Genomic DNA, 21,578 nt, shown 5'->3' with positions numbered 1-21,578 from the left:
AATAAGGGAGATGGAAGGTTGTAGGAGATGGGTTTAAGAGAATGATGGTGGATGGGTGTGTAATATAGAAGAAGAAGAAGAAGAAGAAGCTTAAGTGTATGAAATGGAGATTTGAGGGAGAAAATGAGATTTTGGAGGGGTTTGGAGGTGAGAATGGAGTGAAATTGAGTGGAGGGCCAAAAGGGGTTTAAGTGGAGGGTCCCACACATGAAACAGGGCCCCACACATGTGGGTGAGGGCGGTGGGCCGCGAAACTGCTAGCTTACCGCAGCCTATTGGAGGTCCGGGCGACGTGTTACCGATCGGGGGGTGTTGCCGCACCTCTTTGGAGGTGCTGGTGGTGGCTCCGCCCTGGGGTGCCACCCCCTTCCGGGGTGCCATAATGGTGCACTTCCTCGATCCAACTCATGCATATTTGTGCCTTTAGGCGTGTTTCAAGTGTGGAAATTGCTGACTAATAGCTTAAACCTGTCAATTGACGGTCTAAAAAGGAATTGAGATTATTTCACATGATCTCGGATGCGTACGGGTCACATTTCAATGGTCAATTTCGCCCGTCGGCAAAAATTGGGATCCTATGTCATTTCTGCATTTTATCACCCCCACTTAAGTTAAAGCGCGTCAGAGTACGTCATGCTATCATAACCTAGGTCCAGTTTAATCTAAATCATGCTCTAAATACCAACTTGTAACACCCCAGATTTTAAGGGTCGAGCAAAGCTCAACTCCTGAGATCCAACGCATCACTTATGCAACATAGATAATGACGTTTAAATGTTATCCATATTAGTGCATTAAACATGAGTGGGACTACTCCAAAAATGGCATATCATACTCCAGAGGTAATTTGATTAAGCAAGCAGAAGACTGTAACATGCATATTTGAACAAGTAAGCGATTTACAACCTCAAGAGTATAAGTATGTAACTGGGCTGAATGTTTACATGTTTTGTTTCCAAAATCTACAAAATGGCAAAACATAAGATATCCAACTAACCCATAACCCTATAATCCCGGCGATGCAGCTCTAGGTCTACACAGACTCGCTTGAGACCTGCACGTAGGAGAACTCCTCCTCCTCAACTAAGAAATCTGGCTCTACTGTGTAAGCCTCATCATCATCTGCAACTAAAACAGAGTCTAGTTGGTGTTTTAAAACACCATCCCAGAGTGGGAGTGAGTGATCAACTCAGTGGTACTATAAGGCAAAGGTTAACATGTTATTAATTTAATCAAGTAGTAATGATAAAGCAATACAACAATCACTTCCTAATTACTCTTGTTATGTAAGAATGATATACAGTAATGATACATGCCCTCACTTGCATTCCCTCAGTGACTTCATCTAACGATCACGCATGATAAACTCCCTAAACGTGGGCTTCCTTGCCAAAGCACATACAATGTGGTGCATGGTCATGTTAGCCAAGTAATTGATTAGGCTTATTCATACAGCAGGTTTGGGAAGCTAAAGTACCTTCCTTTATATCATTAACCCAAGCGGGGATCCATCTAGGGTCGTCAATCCTAGTTAATCATATACAATAGGCAAGTTGTAGGGCATCACCCCTAATGAAAATAGTGGATAGGTAAATTCAAGTGTTTATACTCGAGGTCACTATAGGAGGCTCGTCACCTGAATGTAGGCCGATAGCTCGAATGCAGTGTCCCATACACCACCATATTTGGTTCACGAGTTTAGGTTACTCACTAGACACTACGGGGAGGCTCATCACCCCAGCGCAGGCCGATAGCTTGACCACAATATCCTATACCACCATGTCCGGCTCATTAGTTTTAGCGGATCGTGGTACCATGGTTGAAACAGGTTTTTACAATAGTAAGTGGTACCTTAGATTCAAGCAGTAGTGTCCATACATGGCAAACACACAATAGGTTAATCAGGTTATTTGACAAGTTCGATTGGTATGAGTGTAAGCTGAATTAATCGACATGGAGTGCATAAGCACTCCACATGGCCTAACCACTGTCGATAATCACTGTATAGTTCGGATTCAATGAACGTATCCAATGTTGCGAAACTAGTTCGGCCACTCAATCGGGAACCATTACCGATTGCGTGGACTACGTAGTAGTCCCAATCATACTCAAATGCAATAGGTAGTCGCATATGGTAATCATAATAGCATTTAACAAACAATTCAAACATAATTCTCATTTGAGCATTTTATCAAACACATTGAACATGTTGTTATACTTATGTGTTTCATCCATGAAGGAGAAGATCTTGTGTCTAGCAGTATTATCTACCGGTGTGTCGATGTGAGGTAGAGGGAAATCGTCTTTAGGATTTACTTTGTTAAGGTCCTTAAAGTCGATGCACATCCTAACTTTGTTGTCCTTTTTTAGAACTGGTATGATATTTGCGAGCCATTCCGGATAGTTGGAGACTACCAGGAATCCCGCATTGTATTACTTGATGACTTCATCACGGACCTTCAGGCCCCATTCTGGCTTCATTCTCCGTAGCTTCTGCTTGATAGGCTTCATGTTTGGCTTCGTTGGCAAGTGATGTACCACCAAATCTTCATCAAGCCTTGGCATATCTTCATAAGAGAAGGCAAAGTTGGACAACCTCGGTCTAAAAAATTCCATCATCCTCTGCTTATATTCTAGAGATAGCGATGTACCAATACGCACTTCTCTAGGGAGTTCCAGTGATCCCAAGTTCACAACTTCGAAGTCGTCTACCACAACGTTGGCCTTTGTTTTGAACCTTTCGAGGGAATCCTCAAGTTCGAGAGTTGTATCATCATTTTCCTCATCCTGGGCTTCATCCAAACCCATGAGTTCGAAATCTAACTCTAGATTGAAATTGTATGAGTCGACCTCGAACTCTGGAGTTGCGTGAGGAGTGTTTGGCACAATGGTTTTTGAAAGCTTTTCTGTTGTTTTGGATTTTTGAAGATCTTCTGATGTTTTGTGATTTTGAGAATTGTTTTATATTTTTGTGTTTTGTGAAATATTTATTGTTTTTATATTTTAAATGTTTTTCGATTTCTTTATGTCACCAAGGGATCCTAAATAGGACGGTGTTGCAAACCATGATTGATCCTATGCTAATTCGGGGTACCAACTAATATTTACATTGGCCTTTTTTTTGTTAGGCCGACATCCATGGGTGGCTTACTGGTTGATTCGATCGTCAGGGGGATGGCAATCCAGCCTGGTTCTTTCCCCCTTTTGATCCTATTGCTCTGCTCTATTTGTACCTATGGGTCATCCATCCCGATGACCATGATGTCTGCTGGGCTAGGCTGGGCTTAGAGTCGGAGTCTGACTCAATCTCTTCGCTCAGAAGTTGGAGCTCATCGGGCTCCTCGGGTCCACTTTGCGATGAGACCCTGACGTTTGTCCAATTAAGGGAGGGCCATTTCCCTTTCTCGATCCAATGAACGAGCTGTTTTTGCCCCTTGTGCTGCTGAGTTATTCACGGGGGTGTTTCCCCCCTAACTGTTAGTGGGGATGGGTGTCTCCCCGCTTTTGCCTAAGTGACTTGTAATGGGCACTCCTGGTCCTGTGTCCTCTATGGGTAGCCCTGCCTCCATGCCCTTAGCTTCTTATGGTGGGTTCGGGGGTTCTGCCCCTGGCATTAGGTGTGCTTTTGATGCCCTGAGGATCTTATCCCATCGTATTAGCAGCCAAATGGATTTTTGGCTGGAATGTTTTGTTAGTTTGAGTTGCTAAAGGTGATCCTCAAGTGAGATCATCGTGTCACCACAAACCGTTCTAGCCTTAACAAACTCGATGGGTGTACACTTGAACGGTTGCCTCTTTTTTGACCTTGCGGCCTGATCTTCCAGTGTCGGTTGATATCCCAGTCCCTGCCTTTACACGTTGGCACGAGCTGCCTTCACTACCATACCTTCCTCATAGAACTCGGTACGGTAGTTCAAGATTAGTCGTTCAGCAGGAGGGATGACATATTCAACTGCGAGTGTGTAAGATTGGCGATAGAGTTTACAATTTCGAACTTGAAACTATGATATGTTATAGCACTCCCCGTGTGCTGGATGTCAATCACTGGAATGTCAGTTTCTTGGGTATTGACCGTCACTGCTAGAATGACTTCTGGTTCGGCCAGTACTAAGATGATTCGATTTCCCGAAGGGAATTTAACCCTTTGATGGAGAGTGGATGCGATGGCTCCAATAGCATGGAGCTATGGTCATCCCAACAGAAGGTTGAATGAGGTAGGAATGTCAATGACCTAAAATGTGACAAGAGTCATATCTAGCCTGATTTGTAACTCAATGTCTAGTTCCGCCTCTACCTGCTTCCGGGAGTTATTGAAGGCCTTGACACTCATGGTGCTGGGCCTGAAAGAAGACGGTTCTATTCCCAAACGTTCAATAGTCCTCAAAGGGCAAACGCCAAGGCTTAATCTGTTGTCAATGAGTACAACTGGGACTTTGAAATTCTTGTAACAGATAACTATGTTTAGTGAGCGCCCATGTTTTTGACCTTTGGGTGGCAACTCATCATCAAAGAAAGTAATGGCTCGCGGTGCGAGGAGTTGTCTGATCATGCTTGCCAACATTTCAGGAGGTACGTCAGGAGAGATGTGTGCATCATTCAGGGTTTTTGCAAAGATTTCTCGATGTGATCTTGACATGTACAAGAGTTCCCAGATGGAAATTTGTGCGGGAATAGATTTGAGTTGAGCTGCTATGTCGTAGGCAGCATCGGTTTTGTGGGTTGTTCCCGAAAAAGTTCCTCTGGTTTCTTTCAGATTATGATTCTCTCCTGAAGTACCACCGTTATTGCCCACTTCGGTGCACTCTGCATAGTGCCATGGGACTACCTTTGTGTTATAGGAAGGAACCGTCCTCCCTTCCAAGTATTTCACCGGATCTTGAGGTTGTGGATATGCTACCGGAATCATTTGTAGTGGACTTGATGATTTTCCCTGGAGTATGACTGAATCCTGCAGGGGTTTGACAGTGGGAGTTTCCCCCTCCTCTTGATGTGTACTTTATGAAGGAGGGATCCTCTAGGCATGTGCCAATTAGTGAGGCATTAGGAAGCTTGAGGATTGGACCGAGGGTGCCCCTTGTAAGGTTAGCAAGGTTAGCGGGGCTAGATCAGGGAGGCTTATCAAAAGAATGAGAGGTTCATAATTCGACCTGTTTGAATATGTTGGGGATGGCGTTGGACATGCCCCTTGGAGAGAGAGAGGCTGAGATTGCGACCTGGTGGGCGTTGTTGATGCCCTTTGGAAGATGGGAGGTTGTGTTGTAGGTGCCGCTTCAAGGATGAGGAGTCGTGCTGTTGGCATTACTTCAAGGATGAGAGGGGGTGCTGTTAGTGCCACTTCAAGGAATACCTGTGGCCCAGGCGGAGGCGTCTGTCGGTATTCCTATATCCGATTTGTTGTTTTGGACATGATTGCCTATATGGAGTGATGCGGGGAGGAATATACGGGACATTCTTTCTCAATGTTGTTGACGGTAGAGGTGCCAGATGTGTTGGGTCATGCTTGATGCGATGGCAAGAGATTCTGAAAAATGTTAGCTTGAGTGGTACTACCAACCTGTGAGGTGATTGTAATCTTTTAGCTCTCGATCAAATCTTGGACCGCAAGTTTCAAGGTGAAGCAGCGGTCTGTTAGATGACCAGGAGCCTCGTGATATGCACAATACTAGTTTCATTGTATCCCTGTGGTAGGGGATTTGGTGGAAGTCACGACTGGAGAGGTGTCAAGAGTTACCTTTACATCAACATTGTCAGGACCTGACTGTACATTTGTGCGAGCTGAGTGCTTGCCCAACATGGCCTGCCTGTGTGGAGTTTCCCCATTTCCCTTAGGTTGTTGCTATTGTTGTTGAGGCAGTTGTGTCTGATATCCTTGTTGGGCTTGTTGTGGTTGGTACAACCTATTCGGTTGTGGCTAGTACTGTCTGTCTTGTTGTGGCTCTAGTTGTGGAGCGTACTGGTTGCCTTGAGTGTTTACGGCGATATTGTTGACCTCTGTAGTGTGTTGCATGGGAGCAGTGTCATTTCCATTCCCATATCCGATAGGTTTTCCCTCAACTTTATTTCTTTTGATTGAGGGGGCTTGATGTGGCCATGGGGAAATGGTTTCAGCTCTCATCCCGGCTTCCACCTGTTCTCCAGCTCGAATGAGCTGGGAGAAATTTACATATGGGTATGAGATTAGATATCCTGAAATGTTTGGGTTTGCCGAATGGACAATCATTGATATCTGCTCTTCATTGTCGATGGGGTTTCTCATTCGGATCGCCATGGCACACCATCGTCCTACGTATGCTGACAATGATTCATCACTTTTTTGTCTAAAGGTAGCTAGGTCTGCCCTTCTTGGAGCCATGTTCAGATTGTAGGAAAATCGATCGATGAATGCCTGGGAGAGCCTTTCCTAGGTCCTAATCTGATGGCTATCCAGCGATGTATACCAATCCACAGGTCTCCCTTAAGGGATTTCTGAAAGAGCCGTATCAATGCTCCATCGTTCCCTGCTATTGCATTAAGTTCCCCACAAAATGCTTTTAGATGTGCCGTGGGGCACCCACTACTGTCAGATCTTTTGAATTTGGGTACCTCAAAATTTGGAGGCACCTGAGCATCTGGAATGGGACATGGGTCCGTAAATTTGGTGGATGGATGATCCACTCCTTGTTACCTTTGCAATTGATTTTGCACCATCTATAGATGTTCCCGTAACTCCTCGATTTCTGACTTGCTATGTTGTGGATACCTTACCCCTTGTTGTAGGGCTTGCGCTGCTTCTTCCTCATAGAGATCAACTTCTTCGACCCTTTAGTTTCTGAGAATGTGGGGTTGCTAAAAAGAGGATGGACTCCCGGTGGCAGGAGGTAGCTGGAATTGAACGCCGCTCCCTTTCGGAGGAGGGTATGATGTTCGAAAATGACTCCTGCCTGGGGTATCTGGCAATTCCAGAATGTTGCTCCCGTTAGGGGGAGTGAACTGGACTCGAAACTGACCCCCTTCATGGGCATCCGCCAGTTCTTATCAGTGATTCCCGTTAGGGGGAACCTATATTATAACCTGATTATTAAGATGTGTTGAGTATTGATGTGTGGGAGGATTGCTCCCATTTGTTGGTTGTTGTTGTGGCTGTGCTGACTCCTCTGGAAGATGGAGTATAGGATTTGTTGGAGGAATGAGGGAGAAAGCGAAAGGCGTTTGAGGGGTTGAGCTATTTTGCACACTAGGCTATGCTGCCTTTGTGTTTGGTGAAGCACTTAGCACTAGGCGAAGCAATATTTCTTGCAGTGCTTGAAAACTTTGGGCCATCTCACTCAAGGTTACATTGTCTGGATGATTTGTTAGAAATGTTGGAGGTACAAGCACCAGTGCCAGTACTGGTGCTGGTGTTGATGTTTCACGAGCTAGCTGAGTTGCCGGCTCTTCCTCATGAGTAGCTTGAGAAGTCATGACTGCCCGGGATCGAGTGGTCATGATTCGAATTTATGCCTAAACAAGTGTAAGCCAAAGACTAGTAGATTTTTTTTTTATTTTTATATGTGAATACAGTGATGAATGTCCCTTAAGATTGGAATTCCACACATTTTCGAGTTGGGTCATGGCTAGCGAGTTCTAGCCACTCCCCAGTGGAGTCGCCATTCTGTGGACACCCATGCAGATTTAAATATTTTTGTCTTGTGATAGGTGGGAATTGGTAGGCTGATTTGTGTATGTTGGAGTCGCCACTAGCCAAATAATCTTAGAATGCTGCAGTCGACTAGAACCTGCGAAATATGTAAGGTTTAGAGAAATCTAAAGATTCTCTTACTTTAAACTGACTCTTGGTCTACGATCTGGGATTCCAGGTAAGGGACCTTGATTACAGAAAGGGAAGGTGTTAGGCACCCTTTCTATCCCTATAAAAGTGGGGTCTCTACTTAGTGTGGAAAACTAATCTCAAAGGATGATGGATGCTATGGTTGAGATGGGACTAGGCCTACAAGCGGATTTCTGATGTGGTAAGATCCGAGATTTAGCCAAGCCACAGAGCATACGTCCAACGTTGTGTCTAGAAGGCAGATGTGATGATGCTTATGTGAAGAGATAAAAAAATGGACTAGACTACTAAGAGTTTCTAATGTAACAGGATCTGATGCACGACAAGTCACAGAGCATATGCTCACTAGCAATCTAAAGGAGTAGGGGGGTTGAGAAGGGAATAAATGTCCTGATGAATGCTGTATAAGATGAATGGATCTTTGGCTTCAACTTGAATAGGTTAAAACAAGGACTGAACCATGACCAATCTAGGCTAGACTTAGGATTGAGAAGGTTAGGAGGAGGCTAAGAGATGGCTAGAGAAATCTGATCTTGGAGGCTTGGGAGCTCTCTCTCACCCTCACTCTCACTCTCTTCTTCCCTTCCTCTCTTTCTTCCTCTTTCTCCCTCTGGGATGAGAAGGTGTTCTATTAAAATGAGAAGAAGAGAGGGCTTTTTATAGCCTTCTCTAATGGTCTTATGGTAATTGTGGGGTTTAGTAGGGGTAAAAGTTGATGTAGCAAGTTATGAGTGGTTAAGGGGAGAGAAACACCACATGGCACACTCCCATTGGCTCTTGGGGTTGGTAAAACAGTAAATATGTTCGGATAGGGAGTTAAAGCTAATTTTCAGATGTTGGGCCAGCTGTTGATCAAAGGACACACGCGCTTCACGAGTGGCGGTAATTGAAGTACCACCGGTGGTAGTCAAACTACCGCCCGGGCCGGGCTCAAGCGTATGGGCCTCATGTGGCATGCCAGTTCATCCGATGGTCCTTTTTTATGTTTTTCAGCTCAGATGGGTGCATTCCCAAGCTGACCTAGCTCTGATGGGCATTAGGTTTGGAATTTCAGGTTGGATTGTGAGGTCCAAAGGATTCGGATTTGGGCTTTGGGTTCGGGTTAGGGTTTGGATTAGGGTCTTAGGTTCGATCATGGTCTTGATTGTCCTTGTCTCTTTTAGATGTTAGCCTGGGTGGGGTGTCTACGGATCGTCACCGACACAGGTGTGTACTTGTTCCTCCGAGATGAGAGTGTACATATGTCAACTTCTTGCGTAGGCCTCCAGTGGGAGTGTACACTTGTATAGGTTAGAGGTGAACTTGATTTAAAACCCTCGAGAGAGTGTTTACGAACCCCAAGTGCAGGGCTATGATGTAGTAATAACTCGGTGAGATCGAGGGCATACCCATGGGGACTTCTAATTATGTAATTTTTGAAATGCGTTAGATTTAAAACTAGAACTAGAACTAGAACTAAACTAACTAATAAATTTTGATTTAAAGAGTAATTGTGAAGGAATGTATTAGAGATAAAATACTAAAGGGCTAAAGATCCACTTATAGTTATATCTTAATGTTAATTTACTTGATTCAATTGGATTACTCAACTAGAATTGGAGTGATATCCTATCCACCCGGATAGTAGAGCAGTTAAATCATCATTCATAAAATTAAAGAAATAATTGAACTTCAATTGAATTGGTTTCCTCATCATGCATCCAAGTAGTGATCGCAGGGAATTCAAAGCATCTGTCATGCTCGGAGTCTATGATACAGATTAATCCTTTATAAAACATATAAGAAATTATTCTTAGCTTTCCTAAGCATCCATTATGCCTGTAGTCGATAATGAATCAAAGTAAACTAAACATTAAGAACTAGGAGCTTCACCTCTTAGCTCTAGATAAGATATTAGCTAGTCATAGCTAACTCAAAAAGAAAAGAAAAACTAAAAGATATATTAAAACCCATGAAGAAATTGAAGTGGAAGAACTTTTTCAACACTCTACGTAAGCCTTCTCTCCCTCTCCAAACCTTAGAAGATGATTTGGGATGTCCTAGGAACCCCAATTTATAGTTTTAAAACTTCATATTTCGCACTGCCTCAGAAAAATCACAAACCAACTTTGAATTTACGCAGTCTTGCGCACCATCGATTGCATCAAAGTTCCTTTGATGGCATTGAAGATCCCTCGATGACATCAAAGAATTTTTTCGGCAACTAACTTGGAAAATTCATGATTTTCTCAATGGGATCAAAGAGGGTTCGATGGGATTAAAGTTGTCTTCGATTGCATCAATTCCATAATGTTAACCATAATCATTACCTCAAAGTGGACAGATCAACACAAGTTATTGATTCCAAACCTATCTCCTCTTTACTTATTTTTCAAGCTTTTCAATTTTACGTTGATGACTTTTACACTATCTATTCTTCTTCTTTTTCTTTTTTTTTTCCTTTTCATTGATTTCTCATCAAAACACATACCATAAGTAGTCATTTTCAATTTCAACTATTTTTTAGTTGGTTATTATCTTCTTTTTATACTAAGGTAGATAAAGATCTCCAGACTTGGGTCCTAACCCTTTTAATTAATCATCAAGCTAAAATTAGGAATTTAAGTTAACTTCACCGAATACAAGTTTGATGTGAATTGTGAACTAGACTTAATTGATGTTTAAATTTTTATATTAATTAATTCATTTGAAGAATTTTATTAAAAAATCTACTAATTAACTAGACTCTAGATTTTTTAATAAAAAAAATAAAAATTACTTTATATCTTATCATAATAACTCAAATATATCCAAATACATAGAATATCAATTTTCAAAAAAAGTTCAAAACATCTTGCTCAAAACTAAGAAAATACAAATTAGTTCATTTAATCTCACCACAACCTAAAATCTACATTGTCTTCAATGTAAAATATATGCAATTCATCATAAAATGAGACAACAAAATTAAAAGAGTAATGAGTTAGAGAAATAGTACCTAAGGAAGATCAATAAAATGGTATGAAGTTTTCGTCATCTAAAGAGATTAGTACTACACAGAAACAAAACTAAAACAAACTTTACTATTCTAGTCTTAATCCTAAGAAAGTAATGAATAGATAAATGGACCTCATTAGACTAGAAGGTCAGACTTGATAGATAGGATTAATCAGAGGGATGGACTTATCCTTTGAATCAAATTTCTCAATGAATGGTTTAAGACGATGACCGTTCACTTTAAAGATGTTACCATTCATCGGGTTTTCTATCTCGACAACCTCATGAGGATAGACCGTTTTGACTCTAAAGGGGTCGGTCCAACGAGATCTCAGTTTTTTGAAAAAAAAACAATGAATTCTAGAATTATACAATAATACTTTCTAATTTGAGTAAAAACAATTCACAGAATGTTCCTGTCATGGAACACTTTCATTATGTCTGTGTATATCCTAGAATTCTCATAAGCAACATTTTGAATTTATTCAAGTTCATTCAATTGTAATTTGCATGGCGAGCCGGCTTTGTCAAGATTGAAGTTGAAATTCTTTATAGCCTAATACGGTTTATGTTCCAACTCCACAAGCAAGTGACAAGCCTTCCCATGGACAAATCTAAAGGATGATATACTAATAGGGGTTTTGTATGTTATATGGTAGGCCCGCAATGCATCGGTTAGTCGAAGTGACCAATCCTTATGATCTAGTTTAATCATTTTCTCATGAATTTATTTTATGTCCCTATTTGATATTTCACTTGGCCGCTTATTTGAGGGTGATAGGGGGTACTCACTTTATATGAAATGTCGCATTTCTTCATCAATGCTTCGAATGGTCAATTGGAAAAGTGAGTTCCTCTATCACTTATAATGACTTAAGATGTTCCGAACCGGGATAAGATTTTTTCCTTTAAGAACATAATGATCATGCGATGGTCATTATTTCGACGTGAAATTGCCTCGACCCACTTAGAGACATAATCAACAATGAGTAAAATATAAATATTTCTAAATGATTTAGGGAATGGTCCCATGAAATCAACGCCCCAGCAATCAAATGCTTCAACAATGAGAATGAAGTTCAGTGGCATCATATTTCTACAGGATAGTCCTTCCAATTTTTTGACAACACTCACATGCTTTGCAAATTTCATGTGTCCTTGAACATAGTGGGATAATAAAAGCAGCATTATAAAAATTTTACTATGGTCTTCTTAGCCAAAAAGTGGCCCACATGTGTGAGAATGGTAAAAGGAGATGATACTTTGTTGTTCATTATCAGGCACACATCTCCTAATGATTTGATCTGGGCAATATTTAAAAAGGTGTGGATCATCCTAGAAGAACATGTGTACCTTGACATAGAATTTCTTCTTATCTTGCATAGTCCAATGAGTAAGAAATCTACCTATGGTAAGATAATTAAAAATATCAGCATACCAAGGTAATTGGGAGACTTGAAAAAGTTGTTCATCGAGGAACATGCCATTAAGAGGTGTTGTCTCTATGGAATCTGATAGAACAAGCTGAGAGAGATGATCACCCACTACGTTCTCCACTTGTTTCTTATCTCGGATTTCTAAGTCGAACTCTTTAAGTAGAAGAATCTATCTTAACAAGCAGGGATTAACATCCTTCTTTAAAAAAAATGGTACTTCAGTGCTACATGGTCAGTGAATATAATGATCTTGGATTGTATCAAGTAGGACATAAACTTGTCCAAAGCAAACACTACGTGTAAGGCCCGTATCCTAGTCCGTTCCATTCCATATACTCCCGCGACCCTGCCAGTTGAATTCCGGTAACCCATCAGCATTTACACGCGACCTTAAGTTGTATCTTGTGATTTTGAGTCGGCTCGACTAGAAACTTGTACCATTGTGACCGTGCCGTCGCCGCGGTTCTAATGCCACATCTTGCGCACCGATATGTTACCCAGGCAAGAGATGTGGGCCCGCGTATATTTTGAAGAAACGTCGCGCATTGCGAATTCTTAGAGAATCTCTACAACCCATCACATCAATCAATCAAGTACTATTCAAGTCCACAACCCTTGCCTCTCCCATCCCTTTCTTACGCACACAGACAAGAAACCCATACCCCATGCTACCTCACCGCTCATAAGTAAACTCTCTCTTACACACACCCATCCCTCTCTTACACTACCCATTCCTCTCATCCCATCCTTCTTACACAACCCTACTCGTCTCTCATTTCACTCCATTCTCCACCATTTCCAAGTAACTAAGGAGAGAAAATAAGCCAAGTGAGGTCCACTCCATATCACCCAATCTCCCATCCTAGTAACCCATACTTCATCATCTTCCATCAAAGAGAGAGCCAAGGAGTTTGGCATTCCATCGGACCAAGAAGATCGAATGGTGGGCATTTTATAGGTTAGATTTGTGTTTTAATGATGGGCCAAGTGGGGCCTATCGATTGATGGTATGGATCCTATTTGGACCCATTTTGATGTGTGTATTGTAATCATAGGAGGGCTCATTATGGTGGAGCCCTCCATCACTCGATTCTCTCTCTCTCTCTCTCTCTCTCTCTCTCTCTCTATACAAGATGGCCTACCTAATCAGTACATGTATGGACGATCCAAACCGTCCAGCTGGACCGTCTGGATGGTGGGGAAAACACAAATATCGACATGATCCCCAGCTGCATCGACCCCACCTGGTGGACCCTTTCTTGATGTATGTGGTCGATATCCTCACCATCCATCATTTGTTCACCCAGACCATGGGCCAGGCGGCCCATCTTCAGTCTCACCAGCTGGCGCTGATGGAGGAAAAACACAATATATCAGCTTGATTCTAGTTGGTGGGTGACTCTCATGTGGACCCCACCTTGATGTATGGTGCTTCCACACCAGCCGTCCACTTTGGAGAGATCACTTGGTGATGTGGGCCCACCAATCTGATCAAGCCAGCCACTGGCAACCGTCTAGCCTACCTGTAGGCTTGGACATAGGAGAATACAAATATCATATTAATCCAATCCATGGTGGGCCACCACGTGGGACCCACGTGCTATATGTATTGTATTTACACCGTCCAGACCCTTGACGGTGGGACCCCTATGTGATGTATGTGTTTTGTCCACACCATCTAGATCTTTAGGACGGTGATGGACCACCATGATATGTCTATTTCATCCCACCGTCCAGATGAGACGGTGGGAACCCTCTGAAGTATGTGTGGGTGGTGTCCCACCGTCTAGCAGGCCTGGATGTGGGACCCACCTTGATGAATGTTCCTGTCGACACCATCTAGCCTCGTGGATGGTGGGATCCACCTTAATGATGTATTATATCTTCACCATCCATCCATTTTTCCAAGATCATTTCTGGGTGGGCCCCGGTCTGATTTGGCAGGCCTAGACGCTGTATCTCAAAAAAAAAAAGTAAATAAGATAATATAATATATATATAACACATATATATGTATATCTGGTGGGCCCCACATGGAACCCACCTGATGCATGTAGATTGGCTGGTGTACCGTGCAGCTATATAGCTGTTAAATTACGTCAGCAAGTTCCGTGGGACCCACTCCACACGTGTTGCACATGTGGAGGTGGTACCCACCTTGATATGTGTCTTTTATATCCAAATCATTCGTCCGTTTGGGGACGTGGACCCCACCACATGATGTAGATGTTTTGAATCCACACCGTCCATCTAGACGGTGTGGTGTGGGGCGCACCGTGATTTATATATTCCATATCCACACCGTCCATTGCTGGACGGTGAGTTGCATGGGGCGTACCATGATGTATGTATTTTATGTCCACGTCGTCCATCTGTCGGGCCCCCCTTGATAGATATGTTTCATCCACACCGTCCGGCCAAGAATGATGGGCCCAGCTACCGTTTAATCGCAGGGCCCACCATGATGTATGTGTTTCATCTATGTCATCCACTTATGCGGCGCACCTTTTAATGTGTTGTATAATCACACCGACCATCCATGTGGCCCCTCGCATGACATAAGTGTTTTATCCGCGCCGTCCAGCCCGTGGACCCCCCCCCCCCCCCCCAATTGTGATGCATATTAGGCCCGTGTGAGAAGCCCATTATGATGTACATGTGGCCCATGAGTGAGGCCCGATGTGTTGTATATGTGGCCCATGAGTGAGGCCCGACGTGTTGTGTATGTGGCCCATGAGTGAGGCCCGACATGTTGTACATGTGGCCCATGAGTGAGGCCCGACGTGTTATACATGTGGCCCATGAGTGAGACCCGACATGTTGTATATGAAGCCCATGTGATGCAGCTCATTGTAATGTATATGAGGCCCATGCGTTGCGGCCCACTTGATGTACATGAGGCACATGTATTGCAACCCACTTAATGTATATAAGGCACATTGTTGTGGCCCATTTGATCTATATGAAGCCCATATATTGCGGCCCATTTGATGTATATGAGTGTTCACACCCCAAGTATAAGGTTGTGATGTAGTAATAATCTCGGTGAGATCGAGGTCGATTCCACAGGGATTGAACCTTGTACATAATCAGAAAGTAACCGGAAATAGAACTAGACGAAGATGTAATCTAAATTAGAGGAATATGAGGGAATAATGGTGAAAGTATTAATCTAAGACTTGTAAAATTCAAAGGTAGGAAACTAGGGATCTAGAGGATCCATTTGTAGAGATCAGGGAGATCTACACTTAATTCATGAACTCAACTTGGACTTTGAGTCCCATCTTCATCCAGTTGGAAGATATATCACTAAAATTCAATCTGAACTTCCTTTGATCCAGTTTTCAAGAGATGAGAGGTACGAGGATTAGGGTTGATTCCATCACAAAACCATGTCTATGGGGCAAAGTAAACACCAGAATTAAACCAATCCACAACCAATTAGAAAGATGTATGAATGTTAGGAAGGATTCCACCATCCAACCATGTCCAAGGGGCAATGGTGAACAATAAGGCTTCTTAACATCACAATCAAAATAATGAAAAGGGAATACTTAAAGCCATTATAGATCTATTGTAATTTCAGTCACAACAAACCATTAAAAACTAGAAGCATTCCTTATGATCAAACCAGAATCAACATCAATTCAGTCTAAGCATGAATCAAACCCGTAGAACACTACCCATCACGCCACAAGCTTCACCTCTTGGCCTTAGCCAAGAGGTTTAGCTAATCACGGACATGATTAGACTAAAATCTCTTAAGAAAAATTCATAAATTGAAATTAAAAAATAAAGAGAAGAGAAGAACTCTAGCAGATGGCCAGCCCTATGCTCCTCTCACTCTCGTCAGATCTCCACACCTTGCGCGCGTTCCTACCCACGTCCCTGCTGTCCCTCTCTCTCTCTCTCTCTCTCTCTCTCTCTCTCTCTTTATAAGAGCTTTGAGGTCGGCTAGAGAAGGTACCATGCGTTCTCTGTTTATGCAGCAACTCGCACTACTTTGCATGAAATCCTGATAACACAGATCCCATAGTTCTCTTAACATCCAAAACACATCTCTTTGGACGGTTTTGGATGGCATACAAGATGGATGGTCCGGATCATCCAACCTATCACAAACAAGATCGTACAATGGCCCACCGTGGCCAGTTTTCATGGACGCAAGGCCTGCAAATGGACCTACACTGTGATGATCAGTGGGCCCCTGATAAGCTCTGGAAAAGAAATCAACTCCATTCATTGGATGCGCCTCGAAGTTCTGGTCAGAAATGGATGATTTTGGATTGCTTTTAATGCAGCCCACCTGAGTAATCTTATGGTCGTCCGTCCTGCTTTTGAATGGTTGGAAATCCATCCTCGCTGTCTCTTGGAATTTGATCACCTAGGTCTTGCTCAGACGGACCTTGGGATTTTAATGGACGGTCCATATTAGTTTTCTGGGCCACGATGGTGGCCCACAAGATCCAACCGCAAGTCTCTGTTCTTGTTGTGCGGCGGGACGAAGAAGGATTTCCAAATCACTTCGGTCAGCGGTCTATTGACCGGTCTGGCTAGTGCGGTGCACATCTGGTGCACGCGAGTGATGTGATGAACTTGAAAGTGGGGTCCAGTTGTGACATTTCTTGGAAGATCTAATCCATCCATACATTGTGTCACTCCATTTAAGGGGTTGAACCAAAATTGAAACATATCCAGATATCAGGTGGGCCCCAGATTGATGATTTATGGGCTGATCTGTCCGTTGCGCCACTTTCATAAGGATACAATGGTTAAAATTCAACGTGTATGGTTAATTTATGGTCCTCAGGCCAGATATAAAGTTTCGAGCCGAATAGATGATGGGAACCCTGTGATCTTGCATTCTGGACGATTTTCGGGCCCGTTTAATGTGAGTGGCCTGATTTTCTCGAATCTCTGGCACGTAAATTCTTCGATCTTGGTCCCCTGGAGTCCATCCCTTACCTTGGTGATTTATAAGCATTAAATCCATGCTTTTAGTACCCTTTTTCAGTCCAAGCTCCTAAAGTCACCTTTTAACATGAACATGATTAAAATAAGATGCTAAGCATTATCATGTTTATAAAATTAGGTAATAATTAAGGTCTAATATGTAATATTTGACCCTAAACACAACTCTCTATCAGCATTTTGCTAGTCCTGAGCAAAGTATGCAAAAAATAATTTAAGAATTACAGGACAATTTCTATAAACTCGAGTGAGTTTTGAAAACAATCCAGATACTTGAAGTCTAAGATTCATGAATGTTGGGCATTACATTCTCCTATATTCAGGCACATGGTAGACTTCAGAATCAAGTTCGAAGAATTAATCCATCAATTAAAAAAAATAATTCTAAACATTGAGTTCCATGGGTGTATAGTGTAATCTCAGCTTATCATCATTAAGATTCACTTCTCTATTTCATGATATCATTGATAACCAACAAGAGCATTTAGGACAACCAAATCCTAAACCAAAATGTGCTTCACAGATCATCCTTTCATTATACTACTTTGATTTTTTCATTAAAAATAACGCCAAGGAGGGTAATCAAATCCTCACCCATGGGGAGCAGACCTATGGTGAAGACCATTCGTCCAACCATTTCCGAATGTCAACCTTGGGGAATCGATCTTTCACTTATAGGGAGCAAACCTAGGGTGAAGACCGTTCATTGGTTCCTTTCATGCTTAGTGATTACCAAGTTAATCCTTTAATATCAAACTGAAACCTCAATGTGTAAGCGAGATGTGACATGTGAAATCATGATTCAATTAATGTTTAAAACTTTTAATCATGGATTGATAATTCGAACTCAATTGTGGAATCTATCAAATAGCTAAATCCAGGAGACGTAAATCCCCGACACTCTGTATCTTATAATTGTAAATCAACAATGGCCGTCAAAATCACTTCGAAGTCACAATAATCTCAAGAAAAAATTTAAAATTTTTCATAATTTTTTTCATAATTTTTGCTCAAGACTGAGGAAACACTGATTAGGTGACCTAATCGTCTACTCCCAACCTAAAATCTACATTATCCTCAATGTAAAAGAAATAGCAGGCAATGCACATGGGACAACGATAGTAAAACAGGAGTGATGGACATATAGTACCTGGATGAAAGACTCAAGAGGCTTTCCCAAGATATAAGCGTGAGAGTGGGTCATCACAAGAGTGAAATCAACGAAAGCAAACTATCTTAAAACAATGTAGAAAGTAAACTAACCTAATGACATAAAATCGACTAACCTAGAACAACATAAAGCAAACTACCCTAGTTCTATGAAAGCAGCTAATCCTAATCCTCAACTGTGAAAGCACGGGAAATCTACTCAGTCATGCATCCAGGTTTTTCCTTCGGCTAGTATCTTGGTAAATTTCTCAGAAGGTTTCTCAACATGATCATCCAGAAGCCCTTTTTACAGTAGGCTTGGATGTCCTGGAGCATGAATGTCCAGAGAAAATGATGGACCTTGGCATAAAGTTTCCTTTTAATCTTCTGAAGTGTCCAAAGTATATACAATTCACCTATGGCAGAAAAAATTTCAAAGTTAGTACACCATGATGAATCAGAGACTACAACTAGATGATATTCAGAAAAATTCATAGTAGGTGGTGTAATCTCAACATATGCTGAAGTTTCACTCTTTGGTTCAATTTTAGCTTCTCTTCTTTTAATGGTAAACATTTACGATCTAGGGGAGGAGGTACTTCAGAATAAGGGTTCTCTCGATCCGTGATAACTACCGAGGTATTGTCTTGCGAGGCATCCACTATTTCTTATATCATGAGATCATTTGAATCTGTAAAGTGTGTTAAGCAATTATCTAAAGAGTCAAAACATTCAGTTGAAAGGAGTTCATTCATCCTATCGAGATCTGTGATGATATGTGCAATAACTCCTTTATCTTTTCTGAGAGTAGAAATGAGCATACTCTCTTGTTGCTACTCAAGGTGAGAAGAAATCACCACCTAGTATGTCGCATCTTGACCTAAAAATTCATATTCCAAATCAGAGGGTAAAGGTTTTAGGTCAAGCTTTGGTGCTTTGAGGTTAGACGGTAGAGGCATTGCATCAATTTGGGGCAACTCTTCAAATTGTGGTCTCCACCGATTAACTTCAAGTACTGGTATAATATTAAGCATGACACCCATCTCCTTAATCATGTCATTATTAAAATCATGGGAGTGGGCCAGTCACATCTCTAGAGGGTCAAAGGATAAAGTTAGAAGCGATTTATCTTCCACCAAAGAGTCAATCATGTTAATGTCGTGGAAATCGTCATCATCCTCGAACCATCTGTCAATATTGACAAAGATATATAACTCTAATGTCATATTCCTGAAAGACATACTCATGACTCCATTCGTACAATTGATGATTGCGTTTAAAGTGGTAAGGAAGGGGCGACCAAGAATGACGGGAATCTGAATGCTAATGTTACTAATGGGTTCTGTATCTAGGACGATAAAATCTACTGGGTAGTAGAATTTGTCAACCTTGACCAACACATCCTCGATTACCTATCTCAGTACACGAACTGAGCGATCAGCAAGTTGTAATATGGTTGAGGTGGGTTTTAATTCACCCAAACCTAACTGTTTGTACATCGAGTAAGGAATCAGATTTACGCTTGTGCCTAAGTCAAGAAGTGCATGTGCAATTTGATAATTCTCGATTACACATGATATGGTTGGGCTACCGGGATCTTTGAATTTCTACAGCATATCTTGTTTCAGGATGGCACTCACTTTCTCAGTCAAGAAGATTTTCTTTTGAATATTTTTCCATCTTTTCGTCGTACATAGTCTTTCAGAAATTTGGCATATGAAGGTATTTGTTTTACGACATTAAGTCGAGGAATATTGACCTTCACTTGTTTCAACACCTCTAGAATATCTTGAGAGTTAAAGAGAGATTTTGGTGCAACCAACCGTTGAGGAAATGAAGCAACTGACTTTTCTTCAAGTTCCGGTTCTAATTCTTGTTGAGCAATATTAGGTCTATCATTATTATCCTCTTCCAGATCCTTAGGCTTTTTAACGCTGACCAAAATAATTTTGTCAATGGTCTTCCCACTCCTAAGAGTGGTGATAGATTTAGCCTGCTCCATCTAATCTGAAGAGCTTGGATCACTTATCTCATATTGCGATTTGGGATTGGGGAGAGGTTGAGCAGGAAGCATCCCATTTCCCCCAATCATTATGTGTGACTCTATCCTTTGAATGGATGATGTAAGTGATCCTATTGCTGATCTGATATCTTGGTTGAATAGCTTTTGGTTTTGAATGTGTTTTAGAACTGGATCCTCTTAAGGTTTCACTTAATTTGAAATTTGATTGAAGAAACCTTGAGGGGTAGCAATTTGTCCATTCCTCCAACTAAAGTTTATATGATTTCTCCAACTAGGATTGTACGTATTAGAGGTGCGTCCATTGAAAGGTCTTTGGTAATTATTTATGACATTGGATTGCTCAGTCAGTACCTCTTGAAAGGCAGATATAGTTGGACAATTTTCAGTTGTGTGGCTGTTACAGGCACAAATACCGCAAATAACTTCCTTACCCTTATCCTTCCTTGATTCCATGGCCTCAAATTTCTTTATAAGATTAATCACTTTAACATTGATATCATCATCCTCTTTCAGCAGGTATACTCTGCCCCTTTCCTTTGATTGAGTGGGTCTAAAAGTGGTACTCGATTTTGGGTATGTGTCCCATGATTGTGCATTTTCAGCAAGTCTATCCGAGTAATCCCATACATCATCGACATTTTTATTCATAAATTCCCTATGGCACATCATCTCAACCAATTGGTACATGGAAGATGTCAGTCCATCATAGAAAAAGTGTTTAATGCGCCACATTTCAAAACCGTGTTGTGGGCATGAACTGACAAGATCCTTAAACCTTTCCCGACATTGGAAGAATGTTTCATCCTCCTTTTGGGCGAAGTTCATGATTGATTTTCTAAGGGTTTTCGTTTTATAATATGAAAAAAAATTCTTTATGAACTCCCTTGTCATGTCATTCCATGTGCCAATAAATCGGGGACGTAGTGAATGTAACCACGTCTTAGCTTTCTCTTTCAAAGTAAAGGGAAAGAGTTTCAGCCTAATTGTGTCCTTAGACACGTTAGGAAAGTATAAAGTGGTAATGATTTCATCAAACTCTTTCAAGTGTAGATACGGATTTTCATATTCAAGCCCATGAAATTTTGGAAGGAGTTAGATCACCCCTGACATGATATTCATGTGTCCCATATTTTCTGAAAAAACCATGCATGAGGGCGTGCTCACCCCCGCCTGTTGTAAATAATCTTGTAGAGTACGAAGTGGGGGTGCTTGATGC

The 21,578-nt window shown here is 41.7% G+C and overlaps 1 protein-coding gene across 1 annotated transcript in view; it reads right to left on the bottom strand.

Annotated features, from left to right (window-relative positions):
• Positions 1-6,740: 6,740 nt before the first annotated feature.
• The window catches only part of LOC131224308 (uncharacterized), a 44,155-nt gene continuing 29,317 nt past the window's right edge, over positions 6,741-21,578 (bottom strand). The window contains exon 3 of the mRNA XM_058219830.1: positions 6,741-6,929. Within this exon, the coding sequence (XP_058075813.1) occupies positions 6,741-6,929 (189 nt within the window). The remainder of the gene's footprint in view (positions 6,930-21,578) is intronic.

This window comes from Magnolia sinica, chromosome 13 (genome assembly GCF_029962835.1).
Source record: "Magnolia sinica isolate HGM2019 chromosome 13, MsV1, whole genome shotgun sequence".
NCBI lineage: Eukaryota > Viridiplantae > Streptophyta > Magnoliopsida > Magnoliales > Magnoliaceae > Magnolia > Magnolia sinica.
The sequence above is the reverse complement of the archived record's forward strand: the minus strand, read 5'-3'. Positions and strand labels throughout refer to the sequence as shown.